The sequence below is a fragment of the Amia ocellicauda genome, chromosome 8 (genome assembly GCF_036373705.1).
Source record: "Amia ocellicauda isolate fAmiCal2 chromosome 8, fAmiCal2.hap1, whole genome shotgun sequence".
In the NCBI taxonomy this organism is placed as follows: domain Eukaryota; kingdom Metazoa; phylum Chordata; class Actinopteri; order Amiiformes; family Amiidae; genus Amia; species Amia ocellicauda.
In genome coordinates, this window is record NC_089857.1 from 40746718 (window position 1) to 40771679 (window position 24962).

Genomic DNA, 24962 nt, shown 5'->3' on the forward strand with positions numbered 1-24962 from the left:
AATGTGCTACAAGACCATCGCCAAGCAGCTTGGTGAGAAGGTGACAACAGTTGGTGCAATTATTCGCAAATGGAAGAAACACAAAATAACTGTCAGTCTCCCTCGGTCTGGGGCTCCATGCAAGATCTCACCTCGTGGAGTTTCAATGATCATGAGAACGGTGAGGAATCAGCCCAGAACTACACGGGAGGATCTTGTTAATGATCTCAAGGCAGCTGGGACCATAGTCACCAAGAAAACAATTGGTAACACACTACGCCGTGAAGGACTGAAATCCTGCAGCGCCCGCAAGGTCCCCCTGCTCAAGAAAGCACATGTACAGGCATGTACATCAACTCAACTCGCCGTGTTTGGAGGAGGAGGAATGACCTCAAGAACACCATCCCCACCGTCAAACATGGAGGTGGAAACATTATGCTTTGGGGGTGTTTTTCTGCTAAGGGGTCAGGACAACTGCACCGCGTCTAAGGGACGATGGACGGGGCCATGTACCGTCAAATCTTGGGTGAGAACCTCCTTCCCTCAGCCAGGGCATTGAAAATGGGTTGTGGATGGGTATTCCAGCATGACAATGACCCAAAACACACAGCCAAGGCAACAAAGGAGTGGCTCAAGAAGAAGCACATTAAGGTCCTGGAGTGGCCTAGCCAGTCTCCAGACCTTAATCCCATAGAAAATCTGTGGAGGGAGCTGAAGGTTCGAGTTGCCAAACGTCAGCCTCGAAACCTTAATGACTTGGAGAGGATCTGCAAAGAGGAGTGGGACAAAATCCCTCCTGAGATGTGTGCAAACCTGGTGGCCAACTACAAGAAACGTCTGACCTCTGTGATTGCCAACAAGGGTTTTGCCACCAATTACTAAGTCGAAGGGGTCAAATACTTATTTCCCTCATTAACATGCAAATCAATGTATAACTTTTTTGAAATGCGTTTTCTGGATTTTTTTGTTGTTATTCTGTCTCTCACTGTTAAAATACACCTACCATTAAAATTATAGACTGATCATTTCTTTGTCAGTGGGCAAACGTACAAAATCAGCAGGGGATCAAATACTTTTTCCCCCACTGTATATATTTTACAAATATATTTAATTTCATGGAGTTAAACGGTTTCAGAGTATGTAGGACTATCCAATCTAAAATTCAAAATAAATAAACAGAGAAAATAAATAAATGATTAAATAAATACATGGACATTTAGGCCTATATATTTATTTCAACATTTATTTATTAATCTATTTATTCATTTATTAATTTCAAAATGTATTTATTCATTCATTGTTTTCAACATGTATATATTTATTTCCCATTTGTCTCTATGCTGTTTAAATTTCTCAGTGTGCTTCTAAATTTCTCTTGTATTTCTTTTTCTTTTCAATGTGACAAAAACTCTAGTGGGCACCAGTGCACTTGTAGACATTTTCACGTTCATCTTCATGTTCATAATCATCTTAATGTTCATGTACACAAAAAAAACCTAAAAAAAAACGACATGTCCGAAAAAAGGCAGTAACTAATAATACATAAATCGTATAAAGCCTAAAATAAAGTAAAATGTAGGACTTAATTTCACACCTCTCTTTATCTATAGATACCATGTGAGCAAGTACATTTTTGTAAATTTTCCCCAATAAAAACAAACAAAATACAATATGGAAACTATGAAATTTTAACTTAAATTGAAACACGTCTGTCCACCATCGCTCTGAATGTCTGACTTCCCACCAGTTTCAATGGCACCATTGTAAAAGCGGACAGTCTGCATCTTCATGTTAATAATCATCTTCATGTTCATCTTAATTTTTGCACTGATCACCCTTGTATTCCAATTGGCAAGCGCTTGACTGTAGGACCAGGAGTGACAAGACATGCATGCTCTATGACACTAGTTGACACTGGTTTATTTCTCTCAAACACTTTACTCTAAAAGGTCACAGAGGACACTGTTGCTGCCACACAGAGACCTTAAAGGCTTTCATTACAGAGACCAAACAAGAATGTCTTAATAACATCTGCACTGTCAAGATAGTAATGCTGATATAGCTGTGCAACAGAGCGGGGCCGATGTTATCTGCAGTCACTTGACTACATAGGATATAGTCTGCTGGTGGAAACATGGTCTTCTTTCTTTGATAGGCCTGGTCTGGAGCCTCACCTGGTTAAACCTCTCTGATGAAGGCTAATCTTCAGTGTTAGTTTCTCCAGTGTCTTTTAGATTTATGCAAACTTTGGCACCACCAATTGCTGTGCAGTGCAAGGTGCCTTGATGCCACAATACAGGTATTATATCTGAGACAGGGAGCTAACGACAGCTTCAGTCATTACTTATGCATCTTCCACGACATCTGGCTTGATAGTTCCATCAATTCCCCAAGTCAAATACAAAAGGTAATAGAGTATTGATCGCTTTTTAATAGGATTATGCATTGAAAGGCATTGCCAGGTGTGATTTCTGCAATACAAAAAATGACATAGATGATTTATATATAAAAAGCAATGCACAAAAACTGTACAAAATTGCAAGTGTGTTGCAAAGCTTTTGGGGAATAATATAAATGCTTTTTGTGCAGTGTCACTGCCACTGACATTTTACCACAAAAGGTGATAATGTATTATCCATTAAACATGAAATTGGTGTAGTTCACAATAGGGCCTATGTCACATATAAAGCATTTTAAAACAAATTACAATATGAATTAAAACACTGCTTAGAAGTTTTCTCTCCAAAACAAAAGTGTTGCTCAATACTCATGCATGTCTCCTCTACAGGAACTGTACAATAAAAATGTTGCCTGTATTTTAAGTGACAAAATAACCGTAATCAGAGAAGATGACGTCATGACCTGCCAATCCAGCTTTATTCTAACAACCTCTTCTGTGGCATAATTAATAACACTGCTAGAATAAATTGTGGCAAAATTATAAATAGCACATTCTTATTTAGTTATTTTGTTTTTTATTTTTACACCAAGACACGATGCAAAGAAAAAGACAGTCAAAGTCAAAGACAATATATTTATCATAGAGTATAGTCTCAGTCATGGGTTGGAGAAATGTACAGCTCTCTTCGACATCAACGTGCACCACACCGAGAGCCGCTTCAAGAAATCTTCAGCCCAACGCACAGATAAAAAGCAAACCACTAAATTATCACACCTCAAGAGTACTACAAATAGGCAATTCAACACAGCGGCAAATATGCACGAAATTGAAGTGAACTTCCAAGAGCCACTTTTCAGACCGGCATTATTTGATTACTAATATAGAGCCGGGTTAAACATACATCTGACTGGTAAGAGTTATTCCAGATTACTGACTTTATTAGAAGCAAATAATTTGATAATTATCGTTGATCTGCACGGGCAAGTGTACAGTGCAATACGTTGCCATATATGGCTTGCTGTAGCCCACTTCTATAATGTGACAGGGCATGGAGGATTTATGAGTAAACAATCAGATCAAAAAATACTTAGAAAGGTTTACATTTCCTTGTGTAAATCAATGTCTCATGCAAAAATACTCCACATGATCCTACACATGTAGTTGGGCTACATAATCCAGTCAGTTGACATCAGCTCCATGGCCGCCTCACAGACTCATGAAAAACTACAACTTTGAGAGACGATCTTTCTAGAAGAGGATTTCACTGTCTGTTGATATTTTCTATTCTCTCGTGTCCCTCTAAATTGAATTCAATGTTAATACAAAGTACTTAATCGCTGGGCATTCTTTGTTACTTGTTGGCCATTTTTTTCTTTGAATATTCCTGCTCTCTGTCGCTCTTGAATAGAGAGAGAAAGACATAGCTTGTTAGGGAAAAGACAGCATAGGTTCTTCATTCATGTAAGAAAGTGGATTATGTAACATTAGTTATGATTTTAAAATGACTCTGATTGGCTTTAAGAGGACCTTTAGGAATAATTTGTTTGCCAATAATTCTGAGGTTCAACAGACTGATTTAGGAATAAATTATATGTAGATTAATGTTGACCCCTTCATATTTATACAATCAACATTTGGGTCAATTATCCCAATGGATATGCATTTAATTGAATGTTATTAATAATAAAAGCATATCTATACATTTAGGAAAACTCAATTTGTCACAATTCACAGTGAAAGGAAACCCGTCTTTCTGAGACCAGTTTTTACTGGAAGAAACCCAGATGTCCTTTAAGCAAGTATTATAGGAAAGAATAAATAAAATGCAAAGAAAATGCCAAAGGATATCTATGTAAAGAGCTGAACATATCTCTTCTTTCCTCCAGATAACCTTGAGTGACACTGAGAAACAATGCCTGACCCAGACGCCCTACACTTGGGCATCCGTCAGCTGCTGTCGCTGGACAACCGACTCTGTGAACGGCAGTCATTCGCTCCTGAGGTGCTATAAATAGCATCGGCCGAGGGGTGGTTTGTTGTGCTGCTGCTGGAGGAGGAATACGCAGAGACGCCGCGGTTGTCAGGGCACTGCCTTCGTCCCCCTGGAACCCACGTGAGGGGCCACAACTCAAGGTGTCCAGAGCCTCATTAAAATGAAGGTAATTTCTTGCCAAACTGTAGAATTCTGTAAACGTTCCTCTTCAGGAGGAATTCCTTTCGGAGCCCAACGCTCACACACTGACCCATGCGTATCCAGTCCATTTGATGGTCTTTTACCAGCACACAATAATGAAGTCAGTTCTGTCCTCCATCACAGTACAGTCACACATATGGTCTTAGAAACGAGCTCCTGCTATGCTTAAACACTTGGTTTCCTATGTATGTGTTAGCATTTCTTATATTTCCTGTTTTTCCTTTTCTTTTTTTAAATTAGGATTTTAAAAATCCCCCATTAAGACAAGAACACTCTTGCCAATGCAATCATGGCCTTTTACTGCTGCCACCTTATGCCTACCGGTGAGATCTATACCCTCATTAAACTGTTTCAAACGATATTTATACCAACAAGAGGATGTTTGTAAAATTCTCTCTGAAGCATGTAGGTCAATCACATTTCCTGATCTCAGTTAGGTCGTTAGTCAAATTAATCTTATCATAACTTGTCCCCAGCTGTCACTCAGACATGACGTGTTTAATGTTTAATGTGTGACATTTCATAAGTAAATTTAACAGATTTTAAAATACATTTTTAGTTGCTGATTAGATCTAAGAACCCGGACCTTTGTGAGTTCCTGAGGAAGAGGGACATTTGTTACTGCGTTCTCATGGTATGAAAAACATAACTTTAAATGTGCATTTTGATCCGAGTGACAATCCTGCTGAATCATTTTTTAATCTGAGGTTTGTTTTTTAATCTCATCTGCAATTATTTCTCTTGGCTGGGTCTACAAAGTCTGCAACTGACATACCAGCATAACTAGCAACTGGTTGGCTTATTACTGCTACCCACATCCCCGAACTGGTAACACAGTTCACAAGCTGTGACGCCAAAGGAAACACAAAGCCCAACGCAATTATTTTTAGCCCGATTTGTGGAAAGGGTCAAAAGAGCAGAGTCAGGAAACTAGAGGGGAGGACCACAACCCTTCACCACGAAAACACTGCGAGGAAGTGAGAATCTTAAAAATAGAGTCCATCTTGTTATAATATATGCAATAAAACCTCTTCAAAATGTCTGAGTTAATCTGTACATCCAAGTGATTTTTAAGCTACAGACATCTTCCATGCTATGGAAAGCACTTCCATCCCAGAAACAACTTGCTGATGTAATAGCTAGTTGGCCCTCCACCTCTGGGTACTGAAGCATGGGTACTTTCTATCATTTTTGAATGTATTTCTCATTAAACATAATGTCAGCCATTCATCATATGACCTGTTAAAGATGCTGAGTTGATTCATGTGTAACCCTCAGTTCAGTGTATCCTGAAGTGGCTCGGCGGGATGTTCCTAAAGCTATCAAAGGAATTTAATACAGCCAGACATACTTGCAAATGATACTCAGCCCTTGCACACGCCCGGCAACACAAAGGTCATCTGGGTTTACAACACTAACATGACATCGCAACCCCCGACACTAATGTGACATTTGCTCACATCTGCCTTTTGCCACAAATCGTGCTTCACGCAGGTTGCTGCCGACGTTTACCCATCGCTCAAGAAATACATGTGCCAAGGAATACTTTCCAATAAAACAATTATTACAAAAGCCAATTAATGACTGCACTCCCAAAAGGCGAAGGAGACGCAATTGTTAGCGTGCGATCAAGTGGGATCAATACATTTACGTGACGCCAAGGCCGTGAACTATCTGCACTCTGCCGGGCATTTCTCAAGGATTTACAGAAACAACAAGGATAAGACACAGCGAAAGAATATTCCTTGGACTCTGGAAAATCCCCAGCTGGCTTCATTTGTACTGTGGCCTGAGCTGACCACAGAGGGGGTGGCCCCTCAGAGGGGTGGGGCGTTATTTATAACACTAACCATACAATTAGGCATCAAGAGGGAAGTCCTTCACATACAAGAACGCAAACAGAGTTTCCTGCAACTGAACAATGTATCCGAAATTCAGGTTCATGTATGCAGATTGTAACACGGGGAGGGGAGGATGACGACGACAAGATTGTTGGCCCTTTGAGATGCCTGAAAAAGCAGAAGAAAAGCAGATGAAAAGAATGTTTGTGTGAAGAAGAAGGAAAAAACAGACTGAAAATCAAAGCACCTATTTATTAAATCAAAGACATAACTTTTATATTCCTCAAGGTTTTAACATTTTATTACCTCTCCTAGGAGCGTCAGGCAGAAACCCAAGAGCAGTTATTTAGTCTACTGGCAGACTTGAAAGCGCTGTTAAAATGCGTTAGGGGGTATTCCTGGAATCACATCTGTAGCTTAAATGAAATAATTGTTTATTTCATTACCTGGGGATATAACGGCGGTGGACAACTGGCGTAATGAATAGAAAGAGAGACTTCCATTATTCTTCTTAAAATGCTAACACGCTGCACTTGAAGGGAAACACACACGTGGAAAATGTGGCTTCACGTATCAGCTACGAGGGGATTACATATAAACGAGAGAGAGGGCCAATTTCAGTTGAAGTGTTAGTTAGCGTGGTTTAAATTAAACGGGGCGTCGCGTAACTGGTGCCCAGCTAGTGAAGACCAGAGCGAGGGAGACAGGAACTCTTCATTTACAGTGAAGGGAAGACAGGTTGGATTTTCCCCATGATCCCTCTGCAAAGTCAGAACATTGGCCATAACTAAAGATTTCTGATCACTGCACAGGCTGTTGAGAATCTAGGAAAGTTTATTTGTATTTATGCTGCTTATACTAAGAACGACTAAATAATCTGCTGAGTCAGGTCTTGGCACGCTTTGTGATAAATTAAAAAAGGGCTGTCAGCATTTGCCAAATTAACTTCCAGCCATGCCTTGCATCTTTAAAAGTGCGATTAAACAAACTGCAGGATCGAGCTGCTCTGCTGTGGTGTGAGAGGCTATTCACCGCTAATTACTCACTGACGCAGATTCAACCAGCGCCAAGGTTCGGTTGTCTGTGACAGTTAAATATGACGTGCACATATCTCGATACGCCCGATGTCATCTATTACTGGTTGAGGTGACCTTTTGGTATAATTGGTCAGAAGATAAAAGTATCCAAGCATGACTGGCCAGTTGAATGGGCTATTGAAAGAACATTAGTATTAGAAGGAACATTGTCAAAAAAAGGGTTTAGTGTTCACCTACCATGGGTTGCAAACTTGTCTCATAATCAGCCAAAACGTTCAAAACTTTAATAAACAGTTCAGTCTACAATCACTAAGGCAAAGGTTCAAATGGTTTCGACTAATTATCCAGGTTCATCAATTATAATTTTAATGTTTTCCGTTCTGATTGCATTGAATTTGCTATTTATGATTTGTTCATGAAAAAATGTTCCCGTTTTCTCAGAATCTGCCCGATCAATGGCATAACACTGATTCATTTGCCACTCAGCTTAAACAGCATGTATATACCAGAGCATTGTGTTCTTATTGATATTTCTCTTTTCCATGTATCTGAAACGCAATGTCCTCAATACTGCACTGGAGATCTGTTGCAGGCTGCTACGGCTCCGGACCGACAGGGAATGAATCAAACTGGCAGAATAAATACAGAGAAATAAGTGTTGTGATGAGAAACAGGCAGTAAATGGTATATATAGGGTACTCTTAAAGTGAGAGAATAAGGAATATTGCCTGTTTTTGTATTTCTATACAATTTTCTATTCATCATTCATGCAAAGCATTTCTAATAGAAAGATCGTCTCACTTTGGTCGCTGGAACAGCCTATAAAATACGCAACACATTTTTCTTCCTCCTTGTCCTTCAGATTTGATGATCATATGATTGATTTCCTACTGTAGATATTAGAACGAGCAAAGGACCCCTCCCTTGCAAACAACTGAGTGAGCTGTCACTACAAGGATGCAATAATATGCAGACATACGAACACAGTAGGTCACTGACTCAACTTTCGAAGATATCAACAAAGTGCTAGCATGTTTTTTTTCTGTTCTGGGAAAACCCAGACATCTAGCCGACAAGTGTGGGTACCGATAAGTGAGTGCTAGAGGTGTGTAGTTAGACTGTCGCTGACTGAAGACAGGAACCAAAGCGATTTACCACCAATCACTTATCAGAAGGCTTCAGTTTGGTAGAAAAAGCACTGGCTCCATTTAAAGGAACAGGAGGCAAATAATTAAAGGTTTGTTTAGGTATCAGCATCTGTGCACAATGTTCTCCCATGTTATAGGATAAAAATAAACGAAAAGCAAAACAGTCACTGTGCAAACATCCACCAAATGTCTGACTGTACATTGAAATTGCCTACACTACTGTGGTTACGTGCTATGAAGACGCATGTCAATTAACTGGAGTGATCAGTGTTTTTCTTCTGTAACTACCTATGCTATTACATAAGTTGTATATTTGCTATTGTTTTACATATATTTGTAACATTATCTTGATTGTCTGCTTCTGAGGAAAGCTAAAATCTACACACAATATGTTTAAAGCCACAAACTGAACACTTTACCGACACTGACATCAATAGCGACAAAACTCAATTCAAACCACTTGCTATTCGGTAGTTCCAGCTAGTGTGTCAGTTGTCACTATGTGTTGTTTATTTATTACTATGTACTAAGTCACATATTGACAATCCCATGGGGTAAATTTGGTCATTTAAAGAGAGTTTGAATACTTAATTTGTCAACAAGAGTCCGAATCTACAGCAGGCAGGTTGGCTGTGGTGAGGGCGATCATTTTAACCCCCAAATTACACTGGCCAGCCTGAGCTGCAGGAGATTAGGACCCTCTGCCAGTCTAAAGATTACTGCTGTAGCCTCTATATTCCCGTCGTATAAAAGCACAGTCACCATCCTGTGGTGCATTATTAATAAAGCCTAATACGGCAGCGGCTGGTAACACAGTCACAAAGCATGATGGCGGAGTGCAGATTCATACACTAGGTACGATTTCAGGACCAGGGTGGCGGGGCACTACGGTGGACCGGCTGGCATGAACAAATGTGCCACAGAATTCATGGAAAAACAATAAATGAGCAAAAGTAATCCTTTAATGTATTGCAATTAAATACATTCCTGTAAGAATTAAGCAGTTTGGTGTGTGCCAAATAATTTCAGATAGTGCTTTCAGGTATCGAAAGGAGAAACCACACATCATTCGTGATTGCAAGATATCAAAAGGTCACCTGTCCAATACATTTTATTTATTTGTTATGTAAAATATTTCTAACCCTAACCTGGACCAAACTGTAATCCTAATTTCTTTGCACAAAACATTCCTCTCAAAACAACCCAAATGTACCTGTTTCTGACCTTCATCTGTACCCCTGATTAACCATTTGTTTTAACACATTTTATTTTTATCACCTATATCACATTAAGAATCTGTAATCTGCGCTGTGACTTCACCTGCACCAGAGGATGGTCAGCTCCAGGCATCGAGGGCCGCAGCATCCTCTTGTTGTCGTGCCACTCCGGGCCGTAATTACGTAATTGATCTAATCTGGATAAATTAGTCTAATCACCTGTCATTTCCAGCTATTAATCAGAAGCTAACTGAGAAGATAAACTGCAGGAATCTGGACCAGCATCGCCTATCCCTGCCAAATAACACTGTTATACCAGTTGGTTACCTGCACATAATATAAAGTTACCATTGCGAAATTTTAGGATTAGATACATGGCAAAAAAAAAAATATTAAATACATAAGAATTGTATAATACATTAAGTACATAACCCTGTATTGACTCTACAGTTGTTTGTATGTAAAGGTGGTGTGATTTAGGCATGGCAAGGTTGGAAACAGATCTAGATGTCCATTTTGAATTCTGTTTCACGTTTTATTCTTCAACAGAAAAACTCCTGGATTCAGTTTTGGAAACGAACCTCCTCCTCGGGAGCACCAGACAGTCGGTACAATACCAGTATTCAGAAATCTTATTTATTTCATTATTTATTGATGCATGTGTTGAATTATTTAGCAATGGGTTCAATTTCACCACTATGACTTAGAGAGCTTTACTTAATTGCAAAAATGTAATTAAATAGTTCTGAAAATGTTTAAGTTTGTATTTAACTGCAACACCTCATATATTTCTGTAGCTCAGCATATAAAGAGATATGCAGACATGCAAACATGCTCAGCCAGCACACAAGGGCCCTGAAATGATCCAGTAAGCACCTCTGACAAGTGTAAAATACTCAAATATAAGTTAATTCACACAGCCTGTTAACTTATTATAAATCAGACATGTGGAACAAACACACAAATATCTCTACAGTGAAAACACATATTTAATTCTCTCCATCTACATATGTATTTTTCCAGACTGACCTACAGTGGTTTTCAAACATAACGAAACTATTTAAAACAAATGTACTTCCTGTGATACTGATCATTCTGTGAACATAGATACCCAAGAATTGATGGAAATGCTGCTCTGTGATTGGCTGGTTTCCAATATGTGATTTATATTACTAAGACAGAGTCATCTCTTGTTTATTATATTTCTGAACCCTCCGCTCCAGAGTCCAGAGCTCTAAGTGCTTCTCCACAGGGCTGTTTACAGCAGCACCATTATATGTTCACTTCTTTATCTAGGAAGACAGTTTATAAAGGTGTTGTCTTATAAAATTGCTTATATAACACTGTACCACTAACGCTGTGGGCTCCTGACAGGGTGAATAGTTGGTGTTTACAGCCGCTGTTACTGTGTTGTTGTTGTTGTTTTTAACAGCTGGTAAATTAATTGCCTTTACAGTTGGCATGCTTTACATTCACACAGAGTAAACCCGTTAATAATTCAAAGAAGGTAACATAATTTGTGGTGCTGTCATTTCAAAGCTATTAACTACATAAATATTCAAGAAAACCCAGAAAGTCATTTGTGTAGAAAATAAAATGATCAGGGCAGAGTCAGTATCTCCCATGATGCATGGTTTTCGGTATATAATTAAAAACAGGAAATGTATGTCGAAGATTTGAGTTTCAGTTTGGAAGTTTAACAATGCATATTAACCACCCTTCAGTTTGCAGGAAAGCAAAAATTGTATTTTTATGTCTACTTTAAGCACAATTGTCTGACACAAAACCTAAAAATAAGGGCAGGAAACTTCAGATCCATCGTCATTCTTGATTCAATTATTATTATTATTTATTCATGTCTTAGCAGAGGCCCTTGGCCATGTACAATAATAATTACGTACTTTCTTTCACTCAGGTTAAATGCAACGTTTACTCAACAAAAACAGCTGTCTCCTCAGGCATTATGAACATGGTTATAAATTATGGGGAATTAACACAATTATAAATATTTTAATGAAACTTTGGACTGGCAATAACTCATCCATTGGGGGCTATAAAAACATTAAAAAGAAAAATGAGCAACAGAGATGTAATAATTGGTTAATAACTGTAATTTTTCTGAGGCAGTGTGGAAAAACTTAAATTAGTTAGGCTTTTTCAAGTGTAAGACCCAGTGTGTGGACACTAAGAGGTTCTGGTAATAGGATCGAAAGAACTAGAGCACAAAGTACTTAATGTGATTAATTAATTACACAAAATCCCCCTTCGTCCTTAATTGTGTTTAAACTGTACATTATAAAGAACACTGGGTTCATTATTTTTAAGATTAAAATATCCCATCAATAAGTATATTCATGGAGTTGAACATTTATATTGATATTGATGTGGGCTGATAACTCTTGTATGACTTATAAAAGCCAAACCAAGAACTACACAGAACTATGTCTGCAGTAAACAAGACAATGTGGAATATATCTTATGTGATCTAAAATGCACTTTAGTGTCAGCAATGGCTGTATAAAAGGAGGCTTAAACACATTTTGTCTCTATAGTGGATTGTTAATCAATGTATATTTAGATACAGTGATGTAATATATAAATATATTTACAGATTTACACAGTTATGTAATTTCCAGACTACTGCAATGCAATGCTGCACAAATGTAAGTTGACGAGCTGAAGAAAACAGGTTTGACACGACGTTGTGAGGGAGATGTTGGGTGCGCCGGACTTGGTTTTCATTTTCTGTCAAGGTTGCAAACATCCTTGTGCTCACTTTGGTGTTTCTCTTAGATTTCTTATTGCCGCAATCACTGCCCCGTTGAGGCTCATACTAGGGTTGTCTCAGGGGAGTCCCGTTTAGGAAAAGATCAAAATGTATACGTAATAACAATCTGTTAAAAACAATAACCAAATGGTAATCTTTTATTGAGATCGTGGATTTAAACAAACAAGCCAACAACAAAGGGTCTGCTGACGTCAATTCTCACGTCTTGTTTTATTTATTTCTTACATTGTTTTTTTATCTTTCAATCTTTGAACGCAGTCCCATGAACGAGCGCAGTCTGGATGCGTTAACCACCCCCCGAGTGAAGCCGGTGCTTTCCAGTGAAAGGAGCCTGCAGTCTCATCCCAATCCCTAATATCCGTATTTCTAGATCAGGCATTTGCCAACTCAAGAGAGGGATTTACGGTAATGTGAATTAAAGCCTACAACTTGAGGATGTGTTGTTCTGGTGAGAACAGAGAGCGCAGTTTCACTTCCCTCTCATAAACAACATCTCCAGTTTTCCAGTGACCTTGACAGTGGGTGCAGGATTGAAGCAGCGGTCTCAGTATTTCTCAAAGGCCAGATGTCTGGTGTTTATTATTACGGCTTAGTAATGCAATGAGACACCCAGGGCTATATTAATTCGGAGAGGTAGGAGGTGTCTTTGCCTCAGAAACCCGTATCCACAGCTGGGTAGCCCTCTCCAGGATGTAAACAAAGGATTTCGCTGGGGGAGAGGTGGGGCAGGTGATATTAAAATTGCAATGGCAGATTTCAGTATTAAGTCCCAGCTGTAATTTCAGTGCGATAATTCACCTAATTTCTCTTCCAGGATGTTTAACAGCAACTTGGAAACAAAATATTTTCCAGGCTGCACTGTGCACACTTAATTATTTAAACTGAAATAGAAGGAAGCAAGCAGATGTTTTAATTGCGTTCAAAGGAGCCTAAGACCAGTGTTGTTTCTGAATATTCATCAACACAAACCATTGTTACAAAACACTTTGCTGTAGCTGATTTATTAAAAAAAATGAGGACAAGAACCGTAATCTGGGGATTTGAAAACCAGTTCTGCTCCACTGACTGTTACAATCGAGTTCATGTGTAACCAGCTAGCTTACTGCTATTGCAACACAGGACTGGATTTAAAAGGTGCTGGTGTTTCAGTTACTGTCGTTAAGTATATTACATGCTTCTGTTACCATTACCAAGACCGAACGGTTTATTACCCGTGAATGTGTCAATAAGATATTACAAACCCATGAACATGGGCCGATTCCACAATACTGGTTCATGTTTCAGTCAACAGCATCTGCATTAGCAATACCAAACTGCACCAGGACTCTCTCCTTTAGTTTGCTTTACTCCTTTTTCTGTCCCATGTACACATACAACATAGAACATGCGTGATGACTAACCTGGGACATACTCGATATTGAGCTGGTTGATTTACTGTCTGAACAATTATATCGATACGTTTGGCAAAACTGAAGTGGCAAAATATTTTACTGTCAGAAAGTGAATGGCGCTCGAGTGTCGATTTACCTGTTCGAACACAACAACCAACTGAGACCGCTTCGCCGGGGAACACTCCTAAAACATAGGAGTTACTTACGGTAACAAACCTTTGTTATTTCCTGAGGACAGTTTCTTTACCCGCCCTTCCCCAAACAGTAGCACTACAAGTGAGTAGTAAAGACTAGTAAAGAAATCGATGGAGTTGATATGAAGTTTGGAATTGTATGGTTTGTGAATGAAAGTACAGAATAAATCTGCGTAAAGTAAGAACATTATGAAAATACAAAACAAAATCAAAAAAACTGCAATTTATAATTTTGTAGTGAGTATTAAACGAATTCCATAATGCAGATATGCATAGTCTACTAAATGCTATCCCAGTAATTTCACTTTCTTGTTCACATTTTTGCTGATAGTGTATCATAAGTAAAGCATATTTCTTTTATGTTAAATTGGGGTTCGGGGCTTTACACTCTCAGCAAGACTTTGACAAAATTTGATACAGAGCAGGGAATGTGTTTGGCCATAATTAAATGAAGGCAGGATCAATTATTCATTTTCTTTGCAACAGGGTCCAAATAACCATAAATTAATTTCACATGCTCAAGAAATATGAAGTGAAACCTACTGAGGAAATATACGCAGGCTGAACTCTTGCAAAGAAGACCATATAAAAACACTAACAGGGCCTTTAAAAAAGCAAACTGTGTCTTCCACACTGCAGTTCGATCAAACGTATACCCTGAATGTTTCGCTAGACACAGATCCATTCAATTTGGTAAACATATTTGATGCATATCATGTGTTGTATAACACAAACATATCTCGAAAACAACAGTTGCTGCAGAGAATATGAGTTTCCAAAAATACGAGATGTACAGCAAGACGTCTCAGGGAACTGGGCAACACGTCACTGACAATAACAACAATTTTTTTATTTCTGATGTTGGATACACTGGGTTTCAATACTTCAGTATTCACAGAACTTTTATTCTACACTTTCTTTAACACCATGTTCAACGTAGATGAGTAAAGGAGACTCCAAATCAGAGCTGAAACAGATCTCACAGTATTTCTCTGTTACCTCCATTGGTTGCATGTTTCACACAGACCCTGTGCAGTGCGAAAGGGGATAATGACTCAAAGACACAATACACATGCGATCTGATACGTGGAGCAATTTGCAAAGCGTCTGTGTACCAACTTGTCAGAGAAGTACTGTTCTTAACATTAGTTTTATAACTCAACAACATATAACTACACAAGTCTCTCGGGGAAAGGGTATTTCAACATGGCTTTGTAGGCTTTGATCGTCTGATAGGGTTAGACATTTCACACGGTGGAAATCAGACAACAAATTTGAGATGCACACCATATTGACGCTTCCCAAACTTAGTTACAAAAATACAACAAAAAACATGACTTCTGGAGAAACCAAGTGTTGCTTTGATTCAGTGAGGATTTTAGCATTTATCTTTGTACTACTAGTGCAGCTCATCAAACCTGCCATTGGGCATCGCAGCCCCAAACCTCCATGTGGTCTGTAGAGGAGCAGGTGGACTGTGAACTGCGCAGATCTTAATTCATGAAATAAAAGGAAGTGTGACATCAGTTCCACCAGAAGGCCAATACTCGGGCCTATCCATGAGGCTCAATGCAGGCCATGTGCCTGCTATCACAGCAGCCAATCTGCATACCAGACTCCGATTCGCCCTCACTGGTGCACAGGGATGACTGGCCATCAGCACTCAGTGTACGGCTCGAAGACGGCTATTGGGTTTCTGAAAAAGTTCAAGACTCCTACCAATCTCCTGAGTGCAGACACTCACACCTAGGGGTTCAGTCACTGGGCAGACGGTGGGTTTAAACGGTGGCTGATATTCATATCAGAAGATACAATATGAAATAAACCGTTTAGACCACAAGACTCCTCTAACAGAACATTTCCACAGAGGTCTGCCGAGAAGGCCATGTTTGGAACCAGCAGAAGGAAGCTCAGTGGTCTCCACCAGGAATGCCCAGTCACTGTTCACTGGAAACACACGTGGGCAAGCCGAGAGTCAGAATGTAAACCCAGTCTGGCAGTGTACTTCAGTGGGGGTTGTGTGAGGATGCTCTGACTTGTAAACATGTTTTACAATCTTGACACCAGACATGTGCGACATACATGTAGAGAAGCTCCATTATTCTGAAATGCACCCACCGTTATTTTGTTCTATCACTATGGTAAGTTGTGTTAGTTTATACTTCAAACACGGGATACGTGTAAACTCTGAAATTAAATCAACATCTGCAGCCATCTTATTGTCAATGGATGTCCACAAGGTTTAGGGTATTATATCTTTCTAGTACAAATGTATACATTTAAATATTGTGCTTATATTACTTCTTCAGAGCCCCACAGATTTATATATGTATACATTTATATATACAAACATATAAAAAGTGAATTACTGGGACTGGGACTGAAACAGATTAAAAGTGTAACAAACTGCTTTTACAATCTAGGATGTAAGATCTTATATATTGCGTACTGTCTCTCCTATACACTTGTGTAAATTCTAAATTTGTAAAATGTATTATGCCTGAACTGCACTGTATTATTGCACTTTGAATTGCTCTGATATTTTGCAAATCACCACCTGGACAAGGATGTCTGCTAAGAAATAAATAATAATAATAATAATAATAATAATAATAATAATAATAATAATAATAATAATATAAGTGAAAGAATGTCTTGCTAAAACAACTAACATTTAAAGGAAATCCCTGTGCAAAGTAACTAGTTGGAATAATGCAGCTGTGAATTGAATGAACCTGCTTGGTTACAGTATTTTTTTTAAGACCAGTTCTATCAATCTGTACTTGCAGGCAATTAAATTGCTGCCAGATAAGTAGCTTTATCAATATGTGAAGGGTCCCCTCAGATGCTACGACAGTAAATGTTTTCTAGGGAGTTCCTTTAAGTAAATATGTGTTTACTCAGCTGCTGCAGTGATGGGATACTGCAGTCTTTCCAGGGAAGAATTCGTTCTGCTTTGTTTAAATGACCTCTGTCAATCACTTCAGTATCAAAGACAAACTTGGCCTCCCTCATGTTTCACTCACATGTTAAATGATTAAAACATAAAAGGCCCGATAGATCACCCCCAAACTGTGGCGCCTCCACTCTGGAATTTCCCAGCAGCCTTCAGCAATTATAGTTTTGTTTTAAATTAAAATCACTGTGCCCTAAAGCACTTAAACTAACATAGTACAGGTTTGATTTATGGAATTCATTTTCCTTCTCTTAATTTGCCTTCTTCTGGTGTATATTTATTTGCCTTCGAGGACACGTTCTGTTTATTTCACAGTAAAGTTACACCTTAAATGAAAAGTGACCACACTGGGAACCCGAGCCACCCGAGATGCTAGTCTTACAGCGGACTTGTTTTCTGGGGTCTGGTTCTTCTGTGTGGCCTCGTCCCAATGTACCTGAAAGGGCCCATTTTACACACAGCCTATCCCAATGGAAAGCCAAGGAACCCACAGACATAAGTGCGTCTCTGACCAGCGTTCAACTTGCTTCATGGTTTGAATGGACGGATTAAAAAAACACTTGATTTCTGTATCACCCTCTCAGTATTCAGTAATAAATAGAAACAGATATTGAGCTGCTACAAATAAATCCTGTGGGGGTAATTCCTTTTTGGGTAATGTTTTAAACGCTGGACAATTTGCCATAACACAGCTGTTGGTATTGCACATCACCAGGCATCTGCAGGCCTCTGTTGTGTCATGCACTTTATTTACACTAGTCTTGTTTTATAATTTGTGTTTAATTTACTTTCACAAAAATGAACCCATTTCAGTGAGCGCTTCCCACACAGCGTACTCACGAAATCGTCGGTGCCAGAAACCGTCAATCTGGGCTCTAACTGAATCCTGTGGGACGACACCTCTGTCTAAACAAAGAGACCTTTTCAACGGCAGTGCTATCCCTCAGCCAGGTGAGAAGTTAATGAATCCGCATGTTGTGTGTGAACTCTTGCGTAATTCATTTCCCTCCGGGCTTCTAATTAAACAAAAAACGGTGAACTTCACGTCACACACTCACCATATCCAGGAATGCCTCCTGAACGGGAAATTATTGACATGCATCATTTTCTTCTCCCGTCCCACATGAGTGTTTCCAGGCTTCATTGAGTGGAGAGGTTTCGGCAACTCAAAAAGCCCCTTCTCTGCCTGCTGAAAATCCCGTGGAAACTAAGGACGTGGACACCTTCATTTTTCTTCACAGTTGTCAAAATGTTTTCCAAAAGAAACGTGTATGTGAAGCGGAGAAATGTATATCCTCAGTGACGGGTTAAGCCATTGTGGAATCCATAGGAATAATGCTTTTAGGAAGTTAAATCTTAGCCTCCGATCTTGGAAAGAAAAGGGGGGAAAAAAAGGTATAACCTCTATTAAAAAATCATGATTGTTAACGGGTTCCCAGTACAAATTAAGGCAACTGAACCATAAGCCAATCCTGGTGTAGATAAGGCGCATACAAAACTTAACCGAACAAAAACAAAACACACACGAAGTTCTTCCTCTGGTTGTCGGGGGTTAGAGAGACATTCTGTGGTAGAACAAGAGAAACATCAACTGCAGGTTAGTGGGAATGTCCGTTTCTGGCCTTTTTCGTGGTATTCTGCCGGCGAGGATTTCAAACTCCTTGTGCCACTTCTTCATGGTGAACTCACATCATTCTCCCACTGCGTTCACAGTCCATCCTCACACACGGGGGCCGGAGGAGGCAGGGGGTCTCAGAGGAGACTCAAACGAGCTGGAAAACAGCATGTCCGATGCTTTTCCTCCTGAAAGCACTAAAAGGCGCCAGGTCCCTTGTGTCCCAAACCCCGGAGGTGTAGTTTGTGGCCATCAAGAAGTGTCTACACGAAAGGTTTATCTTCCTTGCTGTCATTTGTGTCTCCTAGCCCTATGTAATACGCCAGGCTGCTCTCTTTGTGTACAGCAACTAAGCTATTGATCCTCTTAGCGCAGACAGCCCCTATTAATGCATCATTGCACTCCAGGTACCGGGGAGAAGGACACGCAGCGCTGAAAGAGCCCAGATTATTCCTGGCAATGAAAGGCAACAAAGTCAAATGTCATCTGAGGACCAGGTCCCTACCGTCCTGTCTCCCTTTTTTCCAGCCCAGCAATCCAACAGTTGTCATTACTCTGGCTCCTCGGCCGTGTGTGAGGTCTTGTGATTGCAGCAGCGTGAATCCTCCATAGACCCCTGTAGTGTGCTCGGAGAGGCGGCGGCGCACACAGAGACACACACACCCACCCTGGCGAGAGGCTCACTGCAGTACCCTTTTCAGAAGCCCGGGCTGGGAGCAGAGAGCGTATTCCGGCGGTGCAGCGTCCTGGCCGTCCCCGGCACTTTCTTGTCAGTTCTTGCAGTTGACTCAGGCCACTCGCATACTGTTGAACTGTGCAATTACTATGCTGCAGAACCGGCTCGGGGCTGCAGTGTGTGCGCGCGTGTGTGTGTGTGTGTGTGTAATCGTCAAGGGGCCTCTTTAGGTAGGCTCCACTCAGCCAACATATCATGGCCCGCAACAAGCCGCTTTTAAGTGACAGGTCAGAGATGGCTGTTTTCCTCATCTTTACTCTCCAGATTTGAATTTTCGAATGTGAATTTCAATGTGTAAACATAGTGAAGACAAATATTCACATGCTGGGCTTTTATTTTCACTCACTATTTATTTTCGCTAGCTCACTCAATTATAATAATGATTAAACATACTAAACTCTGCACACACTGTGCTTCCTGCCTTCCCTGTGAGATTCATAAAGGACAAGATTTTCCACACCTTGAATTATTTTATACTGTTTGAATGCATTTCCTGAAAATTATCTGACATGCATTTATGTCAAAATGACGTTTACAGTTTAGAATTAATTTGACACACTATCACAGGCATGATTAAGATTATTCATGACGTGTTTGTGTTCCTGACACTGCGATTACTCCAGGTGTGGGCGAACATTGACATTGTCAGGATTGTGCCGCTTACAGTCTCTGTCAATGTGCTTTCTCTGCATGACACGGCTGCCACAATCCCCTGAAAGGCCCCCAGAAGCATTGTTCATGCCATTTTAGGACAAGAAGGAAATTGTAAACAGTCAACTTAACTGAAGACTGTCTGTCTATCTGACATGATCTTTACCATTATTTACAGAACATGTGCAGGATTCATCCAAAGACATTTTGAAATTACATTCACAAAGAATGTCCTTTTTTTTTAAATATGTTTTAAAAGAACACCATTTTTGCGTACCCAGTTAGCATTATTTACAATATAACTATCACAATATTGTACCACCCTAACATCCATTTACTTCAGATTCAATAAATTCCTTTAAGCAAACTATAACAGCAGTGTAAGGTTGTGTTTTTGGATTCAGAACAAGAGCTGCACATGTTAGTTTGCCAGCCCTTTGATGAGGTTGGTCTCTCATGCAGTAAAATGAAACACATGCCTCGGTGTGTTAGCGGTATCTTGTGCAGGTTAATAGACTCGCCTCTCTGAGCTAACACGTGCCTGACTAGGTGAAACACCCTGATTGTGGGTCAGGGTAGGAGGTTTGCTCAGACGGAGCTGGAAGGATTTGCACGGGGAAGGAAAAGACAAGAGATGCAAAACAGCTGCAGCCCTGTCACCCGCTGTGAGGAAGTGTCTCCCGTCGCATCCAGATGCTGATAACTTTTTTTTGTTTTTCTTTTGAATGTACTTCTGACGTCTGCACTATTTATCATTGGGATGAATTATATAAATGCTATATATTTCATATATGTATGTATATTATTTATTCTTGTTATCTTTCACACACGCACACAATTATTTTCTCTTGATAAGAAATACAATTAATCAGAACTAAATACACCATCCGAGTATTACATATTGACTGCAACTCACATGCATGTGTATTGAACCTTTTTTCCAAATATGGCGTTGGTTTTGCTTTTCTGCATCTTGAATAACTGGCTTTAACCCTTTTAATTACCTGGCATGAGATTTATTGCTGTTGAGACTGGCTTTGGAAATCTGGCAGGACATGTTTGCCTGATGACTAGAACCATTTTACAGTCATAATACACATTTATATTGGATGTCACATTTTGTTTTGGCTCGGCTGTTGGAGACAGGGGGTCCGTTGTGTTGGGAAGTCTTATTGCATTACAATCTATTCAGTCAATCACACAATTCCCCCAGGACATAGAGCGGAGCCAGGAGAGATTGTGTGTACAGCTCTTCTTTAATTTTTGAAGCATTTCTGTGAGGAAAACTGATTTGTGCAGAAGTGTATGGTAGGGTATGTATTTAAAATTCTGAAACAAGGTGTCAAGATTTTACTAAAACATTTACTAAATAGTTTATTGTGATAACCCAGGTGGTACTTTTCTGAAAAGTAAATTCCCAAACAAACAAGCACTGACAGTATTAGATATACAATAAATTAGTATTAGATTAAAATAAAATTAAAACCAGTGAAAAAGGCTGATGAGAATGTTTTTAATCCAAATTTCTGAAACGTTCTGTAAATCTGGGTACAAATATGTACAGAAAGAAGTTGTATGTATGGCAATGCATTAATCTGAAATGTTAACTGTAAATCCATATGAAAAAAATAGCATGTGCAATACAATTTAAAAAAAGGACCTCTCAAAGAAATTAATCATATTGGCGGTGTTTTGACTAACATTTCAAGGTAATCCTATGCCATAGTCTCATATAACATACTCTTGGGGGTGGGGGATCAATGGCATTATTACTACAGTTCATACGTTAAGAATATGAGCAAATAATTTCTCAAAGGAGACACTCAATACTCATTTAGTGCCTCAGAGTTTCTCTATAAATGTACAGCTGTGTAAAATGTTAAAGGATATTCCTGCATGGGCGATCGTCCGGCAGTAATCACGGAGAGATGAAACAGGAACTGTATCGAGTAGCGTTTTATAAATATGACCCTTTCATTTATGTATGTGATCGTTTTTTTGTTTGATTGAATCCTTCAGTATTAAAATCTGAGTATAATGTGTGTATGTGGGGGGGGTAGAAAATATAGTTTAGAATAAATGCAAATTGCAAAGTTCACACAGACCACCACTGTACCGTACTGTACTGTACTGTGTGGCTCGGCGGAGAAACTCATGATGTTGTTAGAGGAGACCTCCCCAAGTCGGATATTAATTATTAATTAAAGCACTTTCTGCTATTTTGTAACAGACATTTCCAATGGGGGGGGTGATCAGTTTATCATCACACGGCAGCGAGGGTCACACACGGCAGTCTCAGCACAGGAGTCCATCGCTGGCAATGTGCAGAATCATTAAGCTCTGCTCAACAGAAACGAAATATTAACTAAAAGAGGATGTTACTTTTCCCTCGAATGCAACAAATCTGGTAACCATAATTAACACATCCCTATTTTCCTCTGCACACACATTTACTGTAGAGAACTTTAATTAATATAGCACTTCTTCACATTGTGGCAGCAAAACACACATATCCATTAACTGGATAAGGTCAGAAATGTTTTTTTATATGCATATTTGGATCGGAGCCACATGCTGTAACGGAGAATCTTGGGACTTGGATATCAATGGTTTTCACAGCTCTGAATGTCAAGACAAAAAAACATTACACTTATGAATAAATATTTCCCTTTTTATTTCTTCCCAGTTTGTAATAACAAGCTATTATTAATATTGTTATTTAGCATGACTTTTCTCTGCCACCCTGCACCAGCCTAAGAGAGATAGAGACACACACACACACACACACAAATCTCGTGCTATGTGCATTGCTTAGCTGTCCACCTGTCCTTGCACCCCGAGCCCAGAATCAAACAGCTGAGCGATGGTGTCACACAAAGGGCAGACACAACCCTACTGATATTAATGCCTCTTAACTCAACAACAGCGTAATTTATTCAAATAAATTAGCTTCATTTTACTGCCTGTTTTGGGAGGCTGTCAGAAGCTGTTCGGTAATTGCTGGCTGATCTGAAGGATGTCAAATGTTGTCATCACAGGTTGCTACAGTACACAGATAACAGAGACGGGGGTCGCAATTCCAGGTCACTTGATGTACGCAGACCTGTCAGCTGGGGATTTGTTTTTCTTTTCTTACAGCTCGAGAGAGACTAAATTAGGCGTTTAAATTATACTATAGCCATGATCGTGCAGCACAATTCAAATCCCGTAAGGAACCTGTATACAAACTACTGAGAGGCTATTATTATTAGTATTATTTGTAGTAGTAGTAGCCTTTTAGAAACAACAAACAAAGCACAACAAATATAATCACACGTAGAAACAAGTGTAAATACAATCTGTTACACGTTTCCTGCCTTAATTATGAGCTGGTGTGATCATGCTGGCTCAATTCCACTTCATAAACACCTACATACATCACTGTGGAAAGGGTGCAATTACCGCGGGAATCTGTGGATCTGAAACGGGAGATAAGAGAGAAATGCCATCTCTTGAATGAAATCTCTTCAAGTGGAAGTAATAATCATGTCTAGCCTTGGGAGCTCCCGAGATTTCATCACAGAGAGAGAGAAAAAAGCATGTACTTTAACAACATGGAAAATGGGATTATAATTTTTACGCAGATGGTCAGAGTCATTTATTCAAATAAGGTTTACAATAACAGAGAAGGACTCCTCTCTCTACAGCAGTAAAAATAATCTAAAGATGCACTGGCATTTAAGAGAAAGCAATCCCGAATGACATGCGGGTCTTTTGCCGCCTGAAGCTGGATTTTAGGCCCCAGCTTTTCAGATTCACAGATGATATGTTGCTAGACTAAAAAACACGATTGTGACAGGCTATGGTAAACAAAGGTAATCCCATTGTTATTTAACAGGAAAATAACCTACTGGTATTGATAGCCTCACCATTTTAAAATGAACCAACCATGAAAATCGAGCTCTGTCAACAAATCGGTCTATCGGAGGTGAGACCACAGCACACCATCTGTGGTTAGAGGATGTAATATAAATGCTCACGTCCTGATCATAATCCTTCAGAAGACATGATAGTAACATGTACTAGCTCTGAAGACAACTACATCTCACTGAATGTGATCTGATCTCATCGAACCCTTGGCCAACTTCATTTCATAGACCTCTTCTTCACCTGACTGTGTTGACCAGGGCATGCTTCTGAACAACATAATCTTGAGAGCGCTGTCAAAAATGGTACCTTTCGACGAAACCAGACACCGGGGTGGCTGACTGGGAGCGGTATCAAGGGAGGTTATGGATACTTGACAGATATTATTATTATTATTATTATTATTATTATTATTATTATTTTAATTTCTTGGCAGACGCCCTTATCCAGGGCGACTTACAACATAAGAGCAAAAATACAGAGAAGTACAAGGCATCAATCATTACAAATTCAATTTAGCTAAAACAGCAATTCAGAATAATACATTTTACAAATTCCAGTTTACAATTTACACAAGTACAGTAAGTGAGGTCCTACATCCTGGACGTTGAAAGCTAAGTGCTGTCAAGATGTAGGGTCACAGACAAGGCTACGGGAAAGGGAGCAAGGAGGGAAACAATCAAGAACGCAAGAAGCATAATAAAAACTGTGAAGTGCTATCTAGCAGGGATAGAGGACTAATATTACAAGTACTGTCGGAAGAGATGCGTCTTGAGTAAGCGCCGGAATGAGGTCAAGGACTCTGCTGTTTTGACTTCGGTGGGCAGGTCGTTCCACCACTTAGGGTTCAGGGATGAAAAGGAGCGGCTTTGGAGGAAGGAGAGTGGAGAGGAGGCAGAGTTAGCCTT

At 39.6% G+C, this 24962-nt stretch overlaps 1 protein-coding gene across 2 annotated transcripts in view; it reads right to left on the bottom strand.

Annotated features, from left to right (window-relative positions):
• The window catches only part of pde4d (phosphodiesterase 4D, cAMP-specific), a 270138-nt gene that overhangs the window by 91168 nt on the left and 154008 nt on the right, over window positions 1-24962 (bottom strand). The window contains exon 1 of one of the 2 annotated variants that reach the window (XM_066711416.1): window positions 18205-19570. The exons of the other annotated variant lie outside the window; for it this stretch is intronic. Coding sequence (XP_066567513.1) covers window positions 18205-18290 — 86 coding nt within the window. The 5' untranslated portion in view covers window positions 18291-19570. Of the gene's footprint in view, window positions 1-18204; window positions 19571-24962 lie in introns of those variants that run through there. 2 annotated transcript variants of the gene reach the window in all.